The sequence below is a fragment of the Staurois parvus genome, unplaced genomic scaffold, assembly GCF_062004578.1.
Source record: "Staurois parvus isolate SC_StPar_1 unplaced genomic scaffold, SC_StPar_1.0 ptg001302l, whole genome shotgun sequence".
In the NCBI taxonomy this organism is placed as follows: Eukaryota; Metazoa; Chordata; class Amphibia; order Anura; family Ranidae; genus Staurois; species Staurois parvus.
This window is the reverse complement of record NW_028319098.1, coordinates 10,150,012-10,165,515: the sequence shown is the minus strand read 5'-3', so window position 1 is coordinate 10,165,515 and position 15,504 is coordinate 10,150,012. Positions and strand designations below refer to the sequence as shown.

At 42.3% G+C, this 15,504-nt stretch overlaps 1 protein-coding gene across 7 annotated transcripts in view; it reads right to left on the bottom strand.

Moving 5' to 3' along the window:
* STAU2 (staufen double-stranded RNA binding protein 2) overlaps nt 1-15,504 on the bottom strand; it is a 353,166-nt gene that overhangs the window by 128,038 nt on the left and 209,624 nt on the right. For all 7 annotated transcript variants that reach the window (XM_089661030.1, XM_089661034.1, XM_089661035.1 and 4 more), the window contains 2 exons: nt 15,007-15,138; nt 11,484-11,541 (listed from right to left, as the gene is read on the bottom strand). In XM_089661030.1, the coding sequence (XP_089517156.1) occupies nt 11,484-11,541; nt 15,007-15,138 (190 nt within the window). The remainder of the gene's footprint in view (nt 1-11,483; nt 11,542-15,006; nt 15,139-15,504) is intronic.

The window sequence follows — 15,504 nt, the reverse complement described above, 5'->3', positions numbered from 1 at the left end:
CACATAAAAAATTCAACATTTCAAGAAGAAATCTTGTCAAACAATGGGGTTTTTGCATTAGTGTTAAAACATTGGGTATCTAGTTTTTTTTTTACTGCACTGTTTTGTTTCCAGCTGGAAACCCTGTATTAGTTCTCATGCACACTGGACATTTTTACAGCTGCTGTTGTAGGCTTTTTCTACAGCCAGTAAACTCCCCAGCATGTTATCCTATGTGTTCATCCACACATAGGCTTTAATCAGCATTTTTTGGCAGGGGCGTTTTTTGGCTGGAAAAAAACCCCAGAACTAGTGGGTTTTTAGAGGAGTTTTTAGCTATAAAAACGCTGAAAAATGAAGTAAAATGAGGCGTGGCAAACTGGCGTTTGAGCAAAATTTTTTTTTTTTTTGTGTAAAAAACTCAAGGGCAGAAAAATGCAGCTAAACAATAAGGCTAAAAAAACTCTACATTACCAGCATTATTAAAACACCGAGTGTGCATGGAGCTTAAAGCTGGCCATGGAACAGACTGCTGCATATAATTTCAATTGAAAATTCTTAGGTACAGTCTTAAGAAAATATGTCCAAACATTCTCAGACCATTTTGTTTGCTTTTAACAATTGATTTTGGAATGAATGGACCCCTTACCATATGAAAACCACATGCACTGTTAGATATTAATTCGTTCAAGAAAAATGTTCCATTCTGCTCCTTCAAATTTTCTTATCATTGCTGTCAAAAATGAGTGGTGATTTGACCCCACTAATGATTGGAAAAATAAACAACCTTTCTTAGAAACTTCCTCTCCCTAAAATTTTTGTTTGTTTGAAATTCTACCCATTTATGGTCAGCCTTATAGATCTGTGCTGGTGTTGGAAAATTGAGGTGATTTTACCACTTCTGATACCTTCATTTCTTAGAATGCACTCCAGCAAGGATTGTGTGAAAACAGTCAGGTCCCTATTTGCACCCTGATTGATTGACTGACTGGCTTATTTCATCTAAGCAGTCCTACACACCTGTCATATGTATAGAGAAAAGAAAATCCCCTCCTCCAAGTCAGTGTTTTTTGTATTAAAACTGAACTCCAAGGATAACATATTTACAAAACCCAACAAAGCACTAATTTTATAAGCACCCCTTTGTGTAATCCACCTCGAATCCCCTTCCTCAGGTTGTTCATTCTTATTTTAAATAGTACTTGTTCCTTGTTTCCCCCTCCTGCGGTTTACGTATACCCCTGCCTGTGCAATGGCTGCAACTGTCTCATCCTTGTGATCCTGGATACCATTTTGCCTTGAGTGGGAGTGATACATCCTTATCAAGTAGTATTTCTTCCTGAAGAAGCTCATCATGAAATGTGTTGAAGAGTCAACTTGTTACAATTCCATCACCAATTATATTTTGTCACTGTAAACATCAATGACATAGGTTTATCCGATGGTATAGGCCAGGGGTCCTCAAGCTGCGGCCCGCTGGGCAGGGGTGTATCTGCCGCGAGGCAAGGGACTAGGGTTTGGCAGGTCTGGAGAGTTTAGCAGGGTTCGGGCGGGAGGCAGGAGGGCGGGATCAGTAATTCTAGAACAGGGGTTACTAAGAGATGGCAGTAGACGGGGCTAGCGAGAGGATGCGGTGGGGAGGGTGAGCGATAAGTTAAATAAGGGGCGTGGTCTTTTCAGGGCGCTGTCATGTGTGAGCCGCTGCTGCAGTGAAAGAGCGGCCGATGTAATTGGGAGGAGCTTAAGGGGCGGTGACATGTGAGAAGATCACAGGGGCTGCCAAGTGTCAGGGGCCTCCCTGCTCATCAATGCTGAAATTTACAGGAAACCACCGCCAGAGCACACTGCATGTTTGTGTCAGGCTGGAATCACAGCAAAAAGTGCATGCATCCCAATCTACATGCACATGTGACCCACAGGGGTCTACTTACCAACTTTTTCACTCTGGATTCCTGGATTCACAGAACTTTCAATCATTCTCCCCCCCCCTCCTCTCTCTCTTTACATTGTACACAGATCTGACCCAACAAGGTGTCCTGCATTTACCGTATATTTCGCTCCATAAGACACACTTGGGGGGGAAATGTCTGTGCGTCTTATGGAGCGGCCGGCCCAGTATTCCCGCCGTTGTATGTCCGCAGTCTCTGGTCATCGCCTGTGCTGTGTCAGCAGTCTCTGGTCATCTCCTGTACTGTGTCCGCAGTCTCTTGGTCATCTCCTGTACTGCGTCCGCAGTCTCTGGTCATCTCCTGTACTGCGTCCGCAGTCTCTGGTCATCTCCTGTACTGTGTCCGCAGTCTCTGGTCATCTCCTGTACTGTGTCCGCAGTCTCTTGGTCATCTCCTGTACTATGTCAGCAGTCTCTGGTCATCTCCTGTACTGTGTCCGCAGTCTCTGGTCATCTCCTGTACTGTGTCCACAGTCTCTGGTCATCTCCTGTACTGTGTCCGCAGTCTCTGGTCATCTCCTGTACTGTGTCCGCAGTCTCTAGTCATCTCCTGTACTGTGTCCGCAGTCTCTGGTCATCTCCTGTACTGTGTCCGCAGTCTCTGGTCATCTCCTGTACTGTGTCCGCAGTCTCTTGGTCATCTCCTGTACTATGTCAGCAGTCTCTGGTCATCTCCTGTACTATGTCCGCAGTCTCTGGTCATCCCCTGTACTATGTCCGCAGTCTCTGGTCATCTCCTGTACTGTGTCCGCAGTCTCTGGTCATCCCCTGTACTGTGTCCGCAGTCTCTGGTCATCCCCTGTACTGTGTCCGCAGTCTCTGGTCATCTCCTGTACTATGTCCGCATTTGTTCATAGTTTTTCTTTTTTTAAACTATAGTCCGGCCCTCCAACGGTCTGAGGGACAGTGAACTGGCCCCCTGTTTAAAAAGTTTGGGGACCCCTGGTATAGGCTATGTCACAGATCTACAGTATGTACAAGGGATTTGTTACAAGCATCTACCGAATGTGCCCTAAAAATCGTTTATTTTTACAATGTTTTTAATACATAATGAAATAAAGCATTTACTACATGTTCTGTTTAGTTGGCACCTATAAAATCCCATTATTTATGAGTTATTTCTAACTTTCCTGCAATACTTTAAAATATGTGCTCACAAAATACACTAAATACACATTCATGGACAACATTTGTCATCAAGAATGTAGATAAAATGTTGCTGACAGCAGCACTTTCACATAAGTGTTATGCAAAACTGTGATTAAAGCATTGTGCCAAAGTGTTGGCCATTTAATCCCATTACACAAGTAAACAGCACACCTTAGTCCCCTTTATTCTGACACAAACATTCTCTGCTGTTGTCAGTGTGCTATTACAAGAATAGCCAAATTAATTCATTCATCTGGAGCAAATACTTTTCCAATAGTGCAAAGCCCAAATTTCCTGATGTAACTTCTGGCTTAACCAATGTTGGGTTCTTTGGCCAAAACCTGTGGCTAGACATTAGTCCCCATTCACACTTGAGTAATTAGCAACTCGAAGTTCCAAATCACTAAAGAACCTAAGGCCTAGTGCACACGATAAAAAAAAAAAAAATTGGACAAATGATTTTTTTTTTTAACTTTCTGTGCGCATAGCAAAACAACAGCGTGTAGTTGGAAGTGATGTCATGTACGTGTGACCCCTCTGCAGACGATCAGCAAATTGTAGCAATAAGATTATCACTATATTATTGCTATTATACATATTTCTATCTGAAAAACAATATTTTTTTTCGTATTTAGCAGCATTTTCATTGTAAACTATGATTGTTTTAGTTGCCATTTCTCCTTCCGGGTTATTGTCATATTTCCGATCCTGAGCGGTCTTGGTCGTTTGATTTTTTCCAGAGGAATACTATACTGATTAAATGAAAATCATTCATTCTGTTATCTTATGAGAAAACCGTTTGTGCTTGTTCCCTGGGATAATATTGCATTAACTGTTGTGATCGGCTCTCAAAAGCTGTGTAGAAACAGATTATCAAAATTTCACTGCGAACGCATTATTTTTTTTCGAATCGTGTGTACTAGACATAAATCCCATGCTTTTTAACTACCTATCCCTGTTCCAAGACCGACTACCCAAAGTTCTGTTATCAGAACACATCCATTGAGTTCTCCCATTCATTTAACACTGACCTTCTATATTACTATTATAATATGTAGGTATAGAGTGGTTCGTTGGTGATTCCTTTTCATTCATTTATAAATGGTGTCGATTCTTTCACTTTGTTTTTAATAAAGATTACAATATATTTTTTTCTTTTATAGGAATATTTATGCATATTTGCATAATTTTTTCATCTTTTGCTATAGTTTGAGTTTTTTTTTTCAGGGAACTGGCTATCAGTTTTTTGTGATCCGTGTGTGGTTTTTCACACACATGGATTCCTGTGGCCAGCCCCATGCACACCTGACATTTATTTCTAACTGATTGGCCACTTCTGCAGGGAGTCTCCATACCCATAATTAAGCTCTGAGGGGCATAATAGGCATGGCCTGGCGGGAGCACAGGCTGAGACTGCCACCCATTCCAATACCAGCGGGTATGCATAGATGTGTGGCTTCATGGGATCTATCCCTTGCTTAACTTCACACGCAAAAACATACAAAAAGCCTTCAAAGTTGCTTATGTACGCTACACTTAAGTTTGAATGTGGGCTGAAAGCACCCAACAAACTGCAACTGAAAAATCGAAGAAGCCAGGAGGAAAAAAGCTGGCCAGACATTGAACGCAGTCAATCAGATAAATCATTGTTCAGGTATTCTGACAGACACAGGTGCTGGCTGTTAGAATACAATAGCTGGCGGTGGGAGATTCCACCATATATGCAATTTTGTTTGAATGGGGCAGGATCTTTACATGTTGGACATCTCAAGTGTAATACCTCTAATATCATTATAGCAACAGAAATTACCCTTTGCCAGTCAGATTACAAGCAAATAAAAGGGCCCTGTGCTATAACAGTTTGTTTCTATTTCTGCTACAGTTACAGAGGCCATACATGGAGCAGTTTTCTTTGCAGGAAAGAAAATCGCTTGATTACCCCATCAACAGTCAGTGGTGATGGGGGAATCCCTCCTGAAGGCCACTGTGTTCTCTTGGCAGAGAGGCCCATTCCTGCCGGGAAAACACATTGGTTGCTGCTAGCACCTATAATAGCCACTAGCAATAATCGCATGTAAAAGCCAACAGGTTAGTTGTACCCAAGTTGATCGATCAATCACGTTCAGTCTGCCCATACAAGGTTTGAACCTCAGCTGGTCCCTGCTGGGCTGCTGAGATCTGAACCACCTTTGGCTGGCTTTAAGGCCCATACACACAATGAGAAAATTGGATGAAAAATACCGCTTTCAGGTCGACTCTCCGATAATCTGCCCATTTGTACACAGCTCTCAAGAGCCGATCGCAACAGTTCACATGACAATATCCGAAGGGACAAACGCGAAAATGTTTCTTGTATGATACCAGAATGAACGATTTTAGTTTAATCAGTACAGCAGTCTTCCGAAAAAAATCAGAAGACCAAGACCACGCATGCTCAGAAACGAAAGAATACATTACAATACAGTACATCACTTCCGAAGTTGTATTTTGTTGTACGAGAATTTTTGTAACTGCAGTAACCTCTTCATTTTTGATATGAGACTAGCATGCAAAAAGAAAAAAACAAAACAACAAAAAAAAAATTGACGATTATTCTTCTGATATTCATATAATGTTTACAGGGCTTTAGACACTATTTATTTTAACCTTTAATTAGTTTTGTTCTTTTGACCAACAGTAGGTAGATAGGAAGATTAGCAACATTTCACGATTTTCCTAACAAATAATTAGTGTTTCATAAGGGGCTGCAATTACAACCAAGTTCTTGCTGAAAGCCTCGGTTCTCTGTGAAACACAAAAAGAATCAGCGTTGATGGAGCCACACTGTAGGCTGTGCATAGATAAGCAGGTCTTGAAGATAATCATTGGGTTTTAAAATCCTCAAACCAATCACCAAATACTGCAAGGACAGCTTATTTCTTTAAAAGGAAGAATTACTGTAAGGCAGAAACAAATTTTCTTTAGTGCCTCTAAACACAGTTCAATATTTCCCAATGTGTCTATGCAAATTGTGACGGTTATATTCGCATTTTAGAGCAGCATTACAGGGCATAAAAAAAAAAATGTCCCAAACCCACATTCAGTGAGAAGCATACTAGCATAATGTATGCACATACAAACACATAAGCGCTGCATAACATGCATAATTTCAACTTAATTCAACAAATTCATGTTCTAGCCAACAGACTGAAATTACGTACATACGCCACATGAACATGTGTAGATACACACCAGATCGAGCATTCATTAAGCTGGACTTTTCTGCCAGCTCCTGGCAGAATCATAAAGTGTGAATGGGCATATTGTATTATGCCTGTGTGAATGGGGTTTAATTATTCTAAAACCCCATAATGTATAAACCAGTTTTCAAAGTCCAAAAACAGAAGCTGGCTATGTACAATGCAAAAATAACTGTGTCATTGAAAAGCTATGAAATCAGTGTTGTAAATCTGTATACATCTGGGTACAGTTTAAACTATTTATACTAGATACATGGTTGATGTCTGATCTGAAGCAAGGACTCATTACATGTTCTTTCCATAATACTATGCATAAAGAGTAACCTTTCATAAGGACACCTATGCAATAGAGTGCATGAAAATTTCAAGGTCAGAAGACCTCTAAAAGGTAAAACTCCACAATGGGGGTGGGGAATTAAACCATCAGTTTATATCTATAGCTTTATGTAACAGGGAGCTTAAATGAAGAGCTATCACAACTGCTTTTTCCATGTAGTTTTCATATAGGCAGGTAAATTTTAATCTTTGCATCCCTGCAATAACATCTTAGCTGTTGCGTATTGCTTGTACAATTCCATGTAAAACATACTGTAGTTACATTGTTGGTAGGGTTGAATAAAGACACAGGCCCATTCGGTTCAACCTTTGCATGCATACATATGTACATGTTTTTTCACATTCCCATCCCTATATATTGTTTTAAAATGGAAATAAAAATGACACAGGGTTCACACAAATGCAGAATGTGTGAGTAGGGAAAACTGTTTTCACAGCTATCTCCAGGTTTTGGTATTCCTGAATTGGGTTTCGGAGTTAGGAGAATTCTACGAGTTTTGGGTGGGAAGAAGTCTCAGAGCCCAGTGTCCAGGTCTTGCAGGCAGCAGGCTGTCAGTGCAGGTGCACACATCTTTCATAATGAAGGAGTTGACAACAGCTCAGAGCTCAGCAAAATGCCATGTCCAAAGGGCCGAGGAAGTTGAGACAGCTAGGTGAGCATGGAGGACTGAGAGAGCTGCGACAACTTGGCAAGTACAGGGGGACAGAGGGAATCTGGAGATCTCATAGGAGTGAGAGAGCCCAGTGTCAAGAGATCCCCTATCAACATGTCAGCTTGGTGCTGCAACTGGAAAGGCCGAGACAGCCAAGAGTGCTGGGAAAGCTGAATAAACAAAATGGGACTGTTCAGGATGGTGTGAGGGACCAGAAGCCAAAGGCGAGGCTTGGGGCCTAATAAGCAGCAGTACTGCTGATGAGATCCAGGTTGTTCAGGATAATTTACCTCTTTTTTTTTAAATATATATCATATACCTGTTTTTGATGGCGAAAATCCCTTGTGTGGGTGACTGTTTCTGTTGAACTTCAATTTTGTTTAACAAAATTGGGCCAGCAAGCCCTAAAAACTACAGTTCGGAATGGCATGAACTCACTAAAAATGCTTTTACCACTGAGCTAATTACCCCACACCCTTCCTAAATTGGAACTTTATTGTAAGTAATAAATATGGGTGAACAAGTAGGATTTTTAATGCAGAAGAGACATGCTTGGTCTCTTCTGCATTAAACTTACCTAGCCTGTCTGCCCCTGTACAGTGAGCTGTGCACGCGCAGCTCACTGTAAAGATTGCCGAAGCCAAATATACTCCTGCACATGCGCAGGAGTTATGTCATATCAGCCTGGCCAATGGAAGCGGACAGTGCTCAATACCCTGAAGCCAGCCTCTCAAAGATGTCCGCTGCTGGCAGGGAGCTCCAGGATGTCACATTGCTGGAGCCAAGGTGATAATAGTTCAGCTTTAAGCAACTCTACTCCAGGAAAAACTATTTAAATTTGTGTTGCCCCTCCTTATTAGTTTTGCTGCCCTTCTCTGAACTCTCTCTATTTTAAGGACATCCTTCCCGAGGAGTAGTGGCCAAATCTGAACTACATACTCAAGATGTAAATGCATCAGAATTTATACCAGAAAATGACATCAGAACAAAGAGGGAGAAAGATAGTTGAAGATCACCTCTTTGAGAGACCATAGCAGAAAATGTCATCACACATTACTTAACATTTATTTAATATAAAACTAGCAAAAGTTTACTCATTCAATGAATAGGCCAAATAAGAAAGGGGGAGCAGTAGCAATCATACAGTGATAGTGAGTTAAGTGGAGGCATACAGGAGGGGTGACAGGAGCAGATAGGATGAAGATGGGGTCAAGCACAGTGGTGTGAGTTGAGGGGACCAGAAGTTGTTAGACTACGGGGTTGATTTAATAAAACTGGAGTGCAGAATTTGGTACAGCTAAGCACGGTAGCCAATCACCACCATACTTCAGCTTGTTCAATTAGGTTTTGACAATAAGACTGGGAATCGGATTGGTTACCATGCAGAGCTCCATCAAATTTTGCACGCTCTAGTTTCAGTAAATCAACCCCTAAATCCCACTACAACAGAAACTCACCTGCTGAATGGACTGCTCTGGATGTGGCTCTTTTGACTGGCCCTGGTCTACATTTACATAACAATGCTGCTGCACATCTGTGTGTTTTGTCTTTGGGAAGCAAAAATGGTGCCAATACCTGGTGCATGCATGTGTTGCACACAAAGTTAACATTACACAACTCTCAGAGCAGACTCTACTATAGTTAACAGTGTTTCTGATCTCCCATAACCTGCAGTGATCTCCACAAATATCAGCAATCAGCTAGCAGCACAGCAGAGTAGCCGCTCTCACTGTTACCACAATTTGGCCACTCCCAACAATTCACCATTCTGCATCATTTCCCTATGCATGGTGTCCGGGCTATTTTGTCTTAATACCTTGAAAGTCTGCCTAATATTCAAAATGTCTGTGACTGATTATTTCAGACAGAGTTTAAAAAGGAGGACATAATTTTGTGGGCGTGGTTAAATCTGGCATGATGTTGATGGTATTGCTACAAATGGGGAAATGTGGTTTTATCTATCTCTCAACCCCCCACCTCACCCACTCAGTCTCTGCCCGAATCACACACCTACTGAGCGACAGTCTTCCCCCCAGCCCGCACACCACCCCCCATTGACTTCTCCATCATGTCCAACAATGCCACCATCAAACCCGCCCCACAGGCCAGAGTACTTGGTGTCATTCTGGACTCCAACCTATCCTTCCAGCCCCAAGTCTAATCTTTAAGAAGCTCGTGCAGACTCCACCTCCACAACATTGCCAAAATACGCACGTTCCTAACCCCAGAAACCACTAAACAGCTCATCCACTCCCTCATCATATCACGACTCGATTACTGTAACTCCCTTCTTACTGGCCTGCCTCGCCACTGGGTATCCCCGGATTGGCAGAGGGGGGTGGCGGAGATGGAGCGGTTGGAAAGGTGAATGAGTCTGGCTGCCTTATTCAGGATCGACTGAAGCGGGGATAGCCAGCGGCGAGGCAGGCCAGTGAGGAGGGAGTTGCAGTAGTCGAGTCGTGATGTGATGAGGGAGTGGCTGAGCTGTTTAGTGGTTTCTGGGGTTAGGAACGTGCGGATTTTGGCGATGTTGCGGAGGTGGAGTCTGCACGAGTTTGTTAAAGATTGGACTTGGGGCTGGAAGGATAGGTTGGAGTCCAGAATGACACCAAGTACTCTGGCCTGCGGGGCGGGTTTGATGGTGGCGTTGTTGGATGTGACGGAGAAGTCAATGGGGGGTGGTGTCCGGGCTGGGGGGAAGACAAGAAACTCGGTTTTGGAGAGGTTCAGTTTAAGGAAGTGGAGCGACATCCAGTCTGATATGTCGTTCAGTAGGTGTGTGATTCGGGCAGAGACCGAGGGGGTGAGGTGGGGGGTTGAGAGATAGATTTGAGGTGGTAGTTGAAGCAGTGAGAGTGTATGAGTTGGCCAAGGGAGGAGGTGTAGATGGAGAAGAGAAGGGGCCCAAGGACAGAGCCTTGAGGGACCCCAACAGAGAGGGGGAGTGAGGGGGAGGTGGTAGCATTATAGGGAACGCTGAAAGAGCGTTGTGACAGGTGGAATGAGAGCCAGGAGAGAGCAGAATCTCTGAGGCCGAGGGAGTGTAGTTTTTTGAGAAGGAGGGGGTGGTCGACTGTGTTGAAAGCCGCAGAGAGGTCAAGGAGTAGGAGCACTGAATAGTGGCCATTAGCTTTGGCGGTTAGCAGGTCGTTGGAAAGTTTGAGTAAGGCAGTTTCGGTGGAGTGTAGGGGATGGAAGCCAGACTGTAAGGGATCGAGGAGGTTGTTGTCGTTGAGGTAAGAGCTTAGGTGGGTGTAGACTAGGCGCTCGAGGAGTTTAGATGTAAATGGGAGCAGGGAGATGGGTCTGAGGTTGTTCGGGTCATTGGGGTCCAGGGAGGGCTTTTTAAGTATGGGGGTGATGTGTGCATGTTTCAGAGGGGAGGGGAAAGTGCCGGAGGATAAGGAGAGATTAAAGATGTGGGTGAGGGAGCGTAGGATGGAGGGGGAGGGAGGTCGTAGGAGTTGTGAGGGGATAGGGTCGAGGGGGCAGGTGGTGAGGCGGGCATCAGAGAGGATCTTCAATCTTTCCCTCTCTACTGGTGCCTTCCCCTCCCCTCTAAAGCATGCGCACATCACTCCCATACATAAAAAGCCCTCCCTGGACCCCACCAACCTGAACAACCTAAGACCCATCTCCCTGCTGCCATTTACCTCTAAACTCCTAGAACGCTTAGTCTACATTCGCCTGAGCTCCCACCTCACCGACAACAACCTTCTTGACCCTTTACAGTCTGGCTTTCTCTCATTACACTCCACTGAAACTGCCCTACTAAGACTCACTAATGATCTACTAACTGCTAAAACCAATGGCCACTACTCCATACTCTTACTACTTGACCTGTCTGTGGCTTTTGATACGGTTGACCATCCCCTCCTCCTCAAAAAACTCAACTCTCTTGGCCTCAGAGACTCTGCTCTCTCCTGGTTCTCCTCCTACCTATCACAGCGCTCCTTCAGCGTTACCTATAATGCTTCCTCCGCCTCTTCACTCCCTCTTTCTGTAGGGGTCCCTCAAGGTTCTGTCTATAATAATACAGGGTCCTGGGTGTAGTGACACTTTAAGGTACATCTGTACTTTAAATTGCACTATACAGATTCATTTTCACCATAATTAACTATATTACCGGAAATCAGCTTGTACACAATCCCTTTCAACAGTGTGCAGGAAAATACTTACTGCTTGTTTGGTCAGATGCCCCAGAACCTCCATCAGTCCAGCCTTGAACTTCTCCTTGCTGCAAAGACAAAAAAAAAAAAAAAAAAAAGACACATCACGCTATTAATCTGTAGGGGAGCAACATGCTAACAAAACGCACATTAATAAAAAGGAATAAAAGTGCTCCGAAAGAATAGTTACAATATAAACAAAAAATAAATGATCTGGCAAAATCAACCCAGACCCCATTGGTTTCTGTTGGCAGTGCTCCTCTTTGTCCATGGTTGATCACCTTAAAATGCCAGTTGCTGTGTTACCATAACCCTCTAGTTTAAACACTTTGAGTCACTGACCCAAAACCAGTATACAGATGAGTAGTTCTGACTCAGATTTCACTAGCTACATGCTTATGCTGGGCCAGAGATTCAAAGCACTGAAGGTACAGGTGCCCTAATTCTTAAAATAAACCTTTAAAAAGGGCCTAAGCTGTGGAAGCTATGCCCAAAATAGGCAAGCAGAGGGAAAAAGACTTGTCATCAATATCAACTGTAGGCTCCCTTCAGGTGATATTCTCCCCACTACTGACATTGTTCTGAATCTTCTATGTATGGAGGCAGCTATCTTTGTACAGGAGCAGAGCTTTGGTTTCTAATTTCCCCATGATGCCTGGTGGGGTAATATTTAAAGGGTATTTCCGCTTTTGTAACCAAACTGGGATAAAACCTACCTAAAATTTTAGATGTTCTTTCCAGAACTTCCAGCAAGTAAAAATTCTACTTCGTTTTTGTTATGATGTAACTGAGAGGCTATATGTGACTTAAATAACCCTGTCTGTACAGGCAGATATCATCTCATCAGTTTTACTAGATTTGAACACTGTCTTAAAGGATTAAAGCTGGCCATACAGTGCCTTGAAAAAGTATTCATACCCCTTGAAATTTTCCACATTTTTGTCATTGTCAAACCAAAAACGGATTTTCATGTTAGAGCCAAAAATGTAAATATATTTTATTGGGATTTTATGTGATAGACTAACACAAAGTGGCACACTTGATAAATGATTTTCAAAATGTTTTACAAATAAATATCTGAAAAGTGTGGCGTGCATTTGTATTTACTCTGATCCCCCTAACTAAAATCTAGTGGAACCAATTGCCTTCAGAAGTCACCTAAGTAGTAAATAGAGTCCACCTGTGTGTAAATTAATCTCAGTATAAATACAGCTGTTCTGTGAAGCCCTCAGAGGTTTGTTAGAGAGCATTAGTGAACAAACAGCATCATGAAGGCCAAAGAAAACACAGGTCAGGGATAAAGTTGTGAAGAAGTTTAAAGCAGGGTTAGGTTATAAAATAAATATCCCAAGCTTTGAACATGTAATGGAGCACTGTTCAATACATCATCCAAAAATGGAAAGAGTATGATAAAACTGCAAACCTACCTAGACATGGCCATCCACCTAATCTGACAGGTTGGGCAAGGAAAGCATTAATCAGAGAAGCAGCACTCTGGTAACTATGGAGGAGCTACAGAAATCCACAGCTCAGGTGCGAGAATCTGTCCATAGGACAACCATTAGTCATGCACTCCACAAATCTGGCCTTTATTGGAAGAGTGGCAAGAAGAAAGCCATTGTTGAAAGAAAGCCATAAGAAGTCAGATTTGCAGTTTGCGAGAATCCATGTGGGGGACACAGCAAACGTGGAAGAAGGTGCTCTAGTCAGATGAGACCAAAATTTAACTTTTTGGTCTAAAAGCAAAAATCTATGTGTGGTGGAAAACTAACACTGCACATCACCCTGAACACACCATCCCCACCGTGAAACATGGTAGTGGCAGCATCATGTTGTGGGAATGCTTTTCTTCAGTAGGGACAGGGAAGCTGGTCAGAGTTGATGGATGGAGCCAAATACAGTGTAATCTTAGAAGAAATCCAGAATCTGCAAAAGACTTGAAACTGGGGCGTAGATTCACCTTCCAGCAGGACAACGACCCCGAACATACAGCCAGAGCTACAATGGAATGGTTTTGATCAAAGCATATTCATATGTTAGAATGGCCCAGTCAAAGTCCAGACCTAAATCCAATTGAGAATCTGTGGCAAGGCTTGAAAATTGCAGTTCACAGAAGCTCTCCATCCAATCTGACAGAGATTGAGCTATTTTGCAAACAAGAAAGTGCAAAAATGGCACTCTCTAGATGTGCAAAGCTGGTAGACACATCCCCAAAAAGACTTTCAGCTGTAATTGCAGTGAAAGGTAGCCCCACAAAGTATTTACTCAGGGGGGCTGAATAGAAATGCATACAACACTCTTCAGATATTGAAAACCATTTATCATTTTCCTTCCACTTCTGTTCAATTATGTACCACTTTGTGTTGGTCTATTACATAAAATCCCAATAAAATACATTTACATTTTTGGTTGTAACATGACAAAATGTGGAAAATTTCAAGGGGTATGAATACTTTTTCAAGGCACTGCATATGGATTGAAATTCGGCCAGTTCAGCAGGAACCGTCCGAGATTTGATCATTGTATGAGCAGGCTGATTGTACCCAAGTCAATCCATTGATAAGTTTGTCTTCTATTAAGGTGACCCTGTCATTATGCATAAAATTTTCTGTGCCATATTAAAATAAGCCAGGACATACCCTGCTGCCCACGCTACTGAATTCCTTTCTGATGCCAAAAAATCTTTAGCTGAAGTACACACAGAACCCATCACTTCTGGCCGTGTCATTCCCCATGATTCTGGCAGCTCTCACTGGTTCCTTTGTCTGACCTCCACCAATTACAGGATATAGTAGTAACATGGTCAGTAAGAGTAACCAGCAAGATCTGCTGAGGATCAAGGAGAACACAATTCCTGGAAATGTCGGTTGTGGTGTGGACAGTGGAAGATTCCTTGGCACCAGGAGGGAAGATCACTGGTGTTGGAAGCAAAAAAAATCTGGAGTATGTCCGATCTTCTTGCACAGGTACGGCGTTGTTGAAATTTCCTTGTACAGCGCTTTAATGGATTAATGTATTGGTAGATTGGGAGGGGATTAGGGGTGATGGCATAGGCACAATTTGTTTCACAAAGAACATACATAATTGAGTGCAAGGATATTATAATATCCAGTATTCCCCTTCTGTGGCTAATATTGGGGAGACACTAACAGTACTATGTAATAGGGGAACACTGTTACAGGTATGAGTTTGGGCACCTATAAGATGTCCACACATAGGACAGAGACAGATATAGGCAGCGCTCTTCCAACTACATTAACCAACATGAACAGCCACTTTATAAATTATGTAAAATGTGCACTAAAGCAGTAAGTGAAAATTAGGCAAAATATCAAACCAGAATTAGATAAAAGGCAGTGAAATAGAAACACTTTTCTACCATTGCTATGTAGTGCGGAACAGCAGCTGTTTATTACTTTTATATGCTTAGATTTACTTTCATACAAGCTTTATCTTTATATATATTTAGATCTACTCTAATATAACGTCTTACCTTTATATATACTACAATTTTCATTGATAGTATTTATTACCTTTGCACTGCTCTCTGCAACAGGGGTTGAAGCTTTATAGCCAAGCTGCAACAGCATGGCTTCTGCAGCATTTCGTTTTGCTGTCTTCTTATTGGGTCCAGCTCCAGTGGCAGTTTGTTCTCCAATTTTGACCTATTAGGAAATATAAATAAAACATTATCCTGCCTGCCTTTTTAGATTGAAGAATCCTCTACAGGCTTAGTGACACATGAATTAACTTGTATAAATTACAGGAAAGTAATTACAGAAAGGTTAAAACAAGCAAGTAGATAATTTAAAAGACATTTTCACAGATCAAAAACCTGCATGATCTAATATGGCACAATCAAGACTAACTATTGTTTGCCATATCATGAGACTGCTATTGGACCAAAACATGTCTGGCTACATAGTGATTTATGAAGATAGCAACAGCATATGGCAAGAACATGTGGGTAAAATAAAGTATGATTTGGGAACTTCTATATGATCACTATAAAAAGGTATTTCATATTCTGT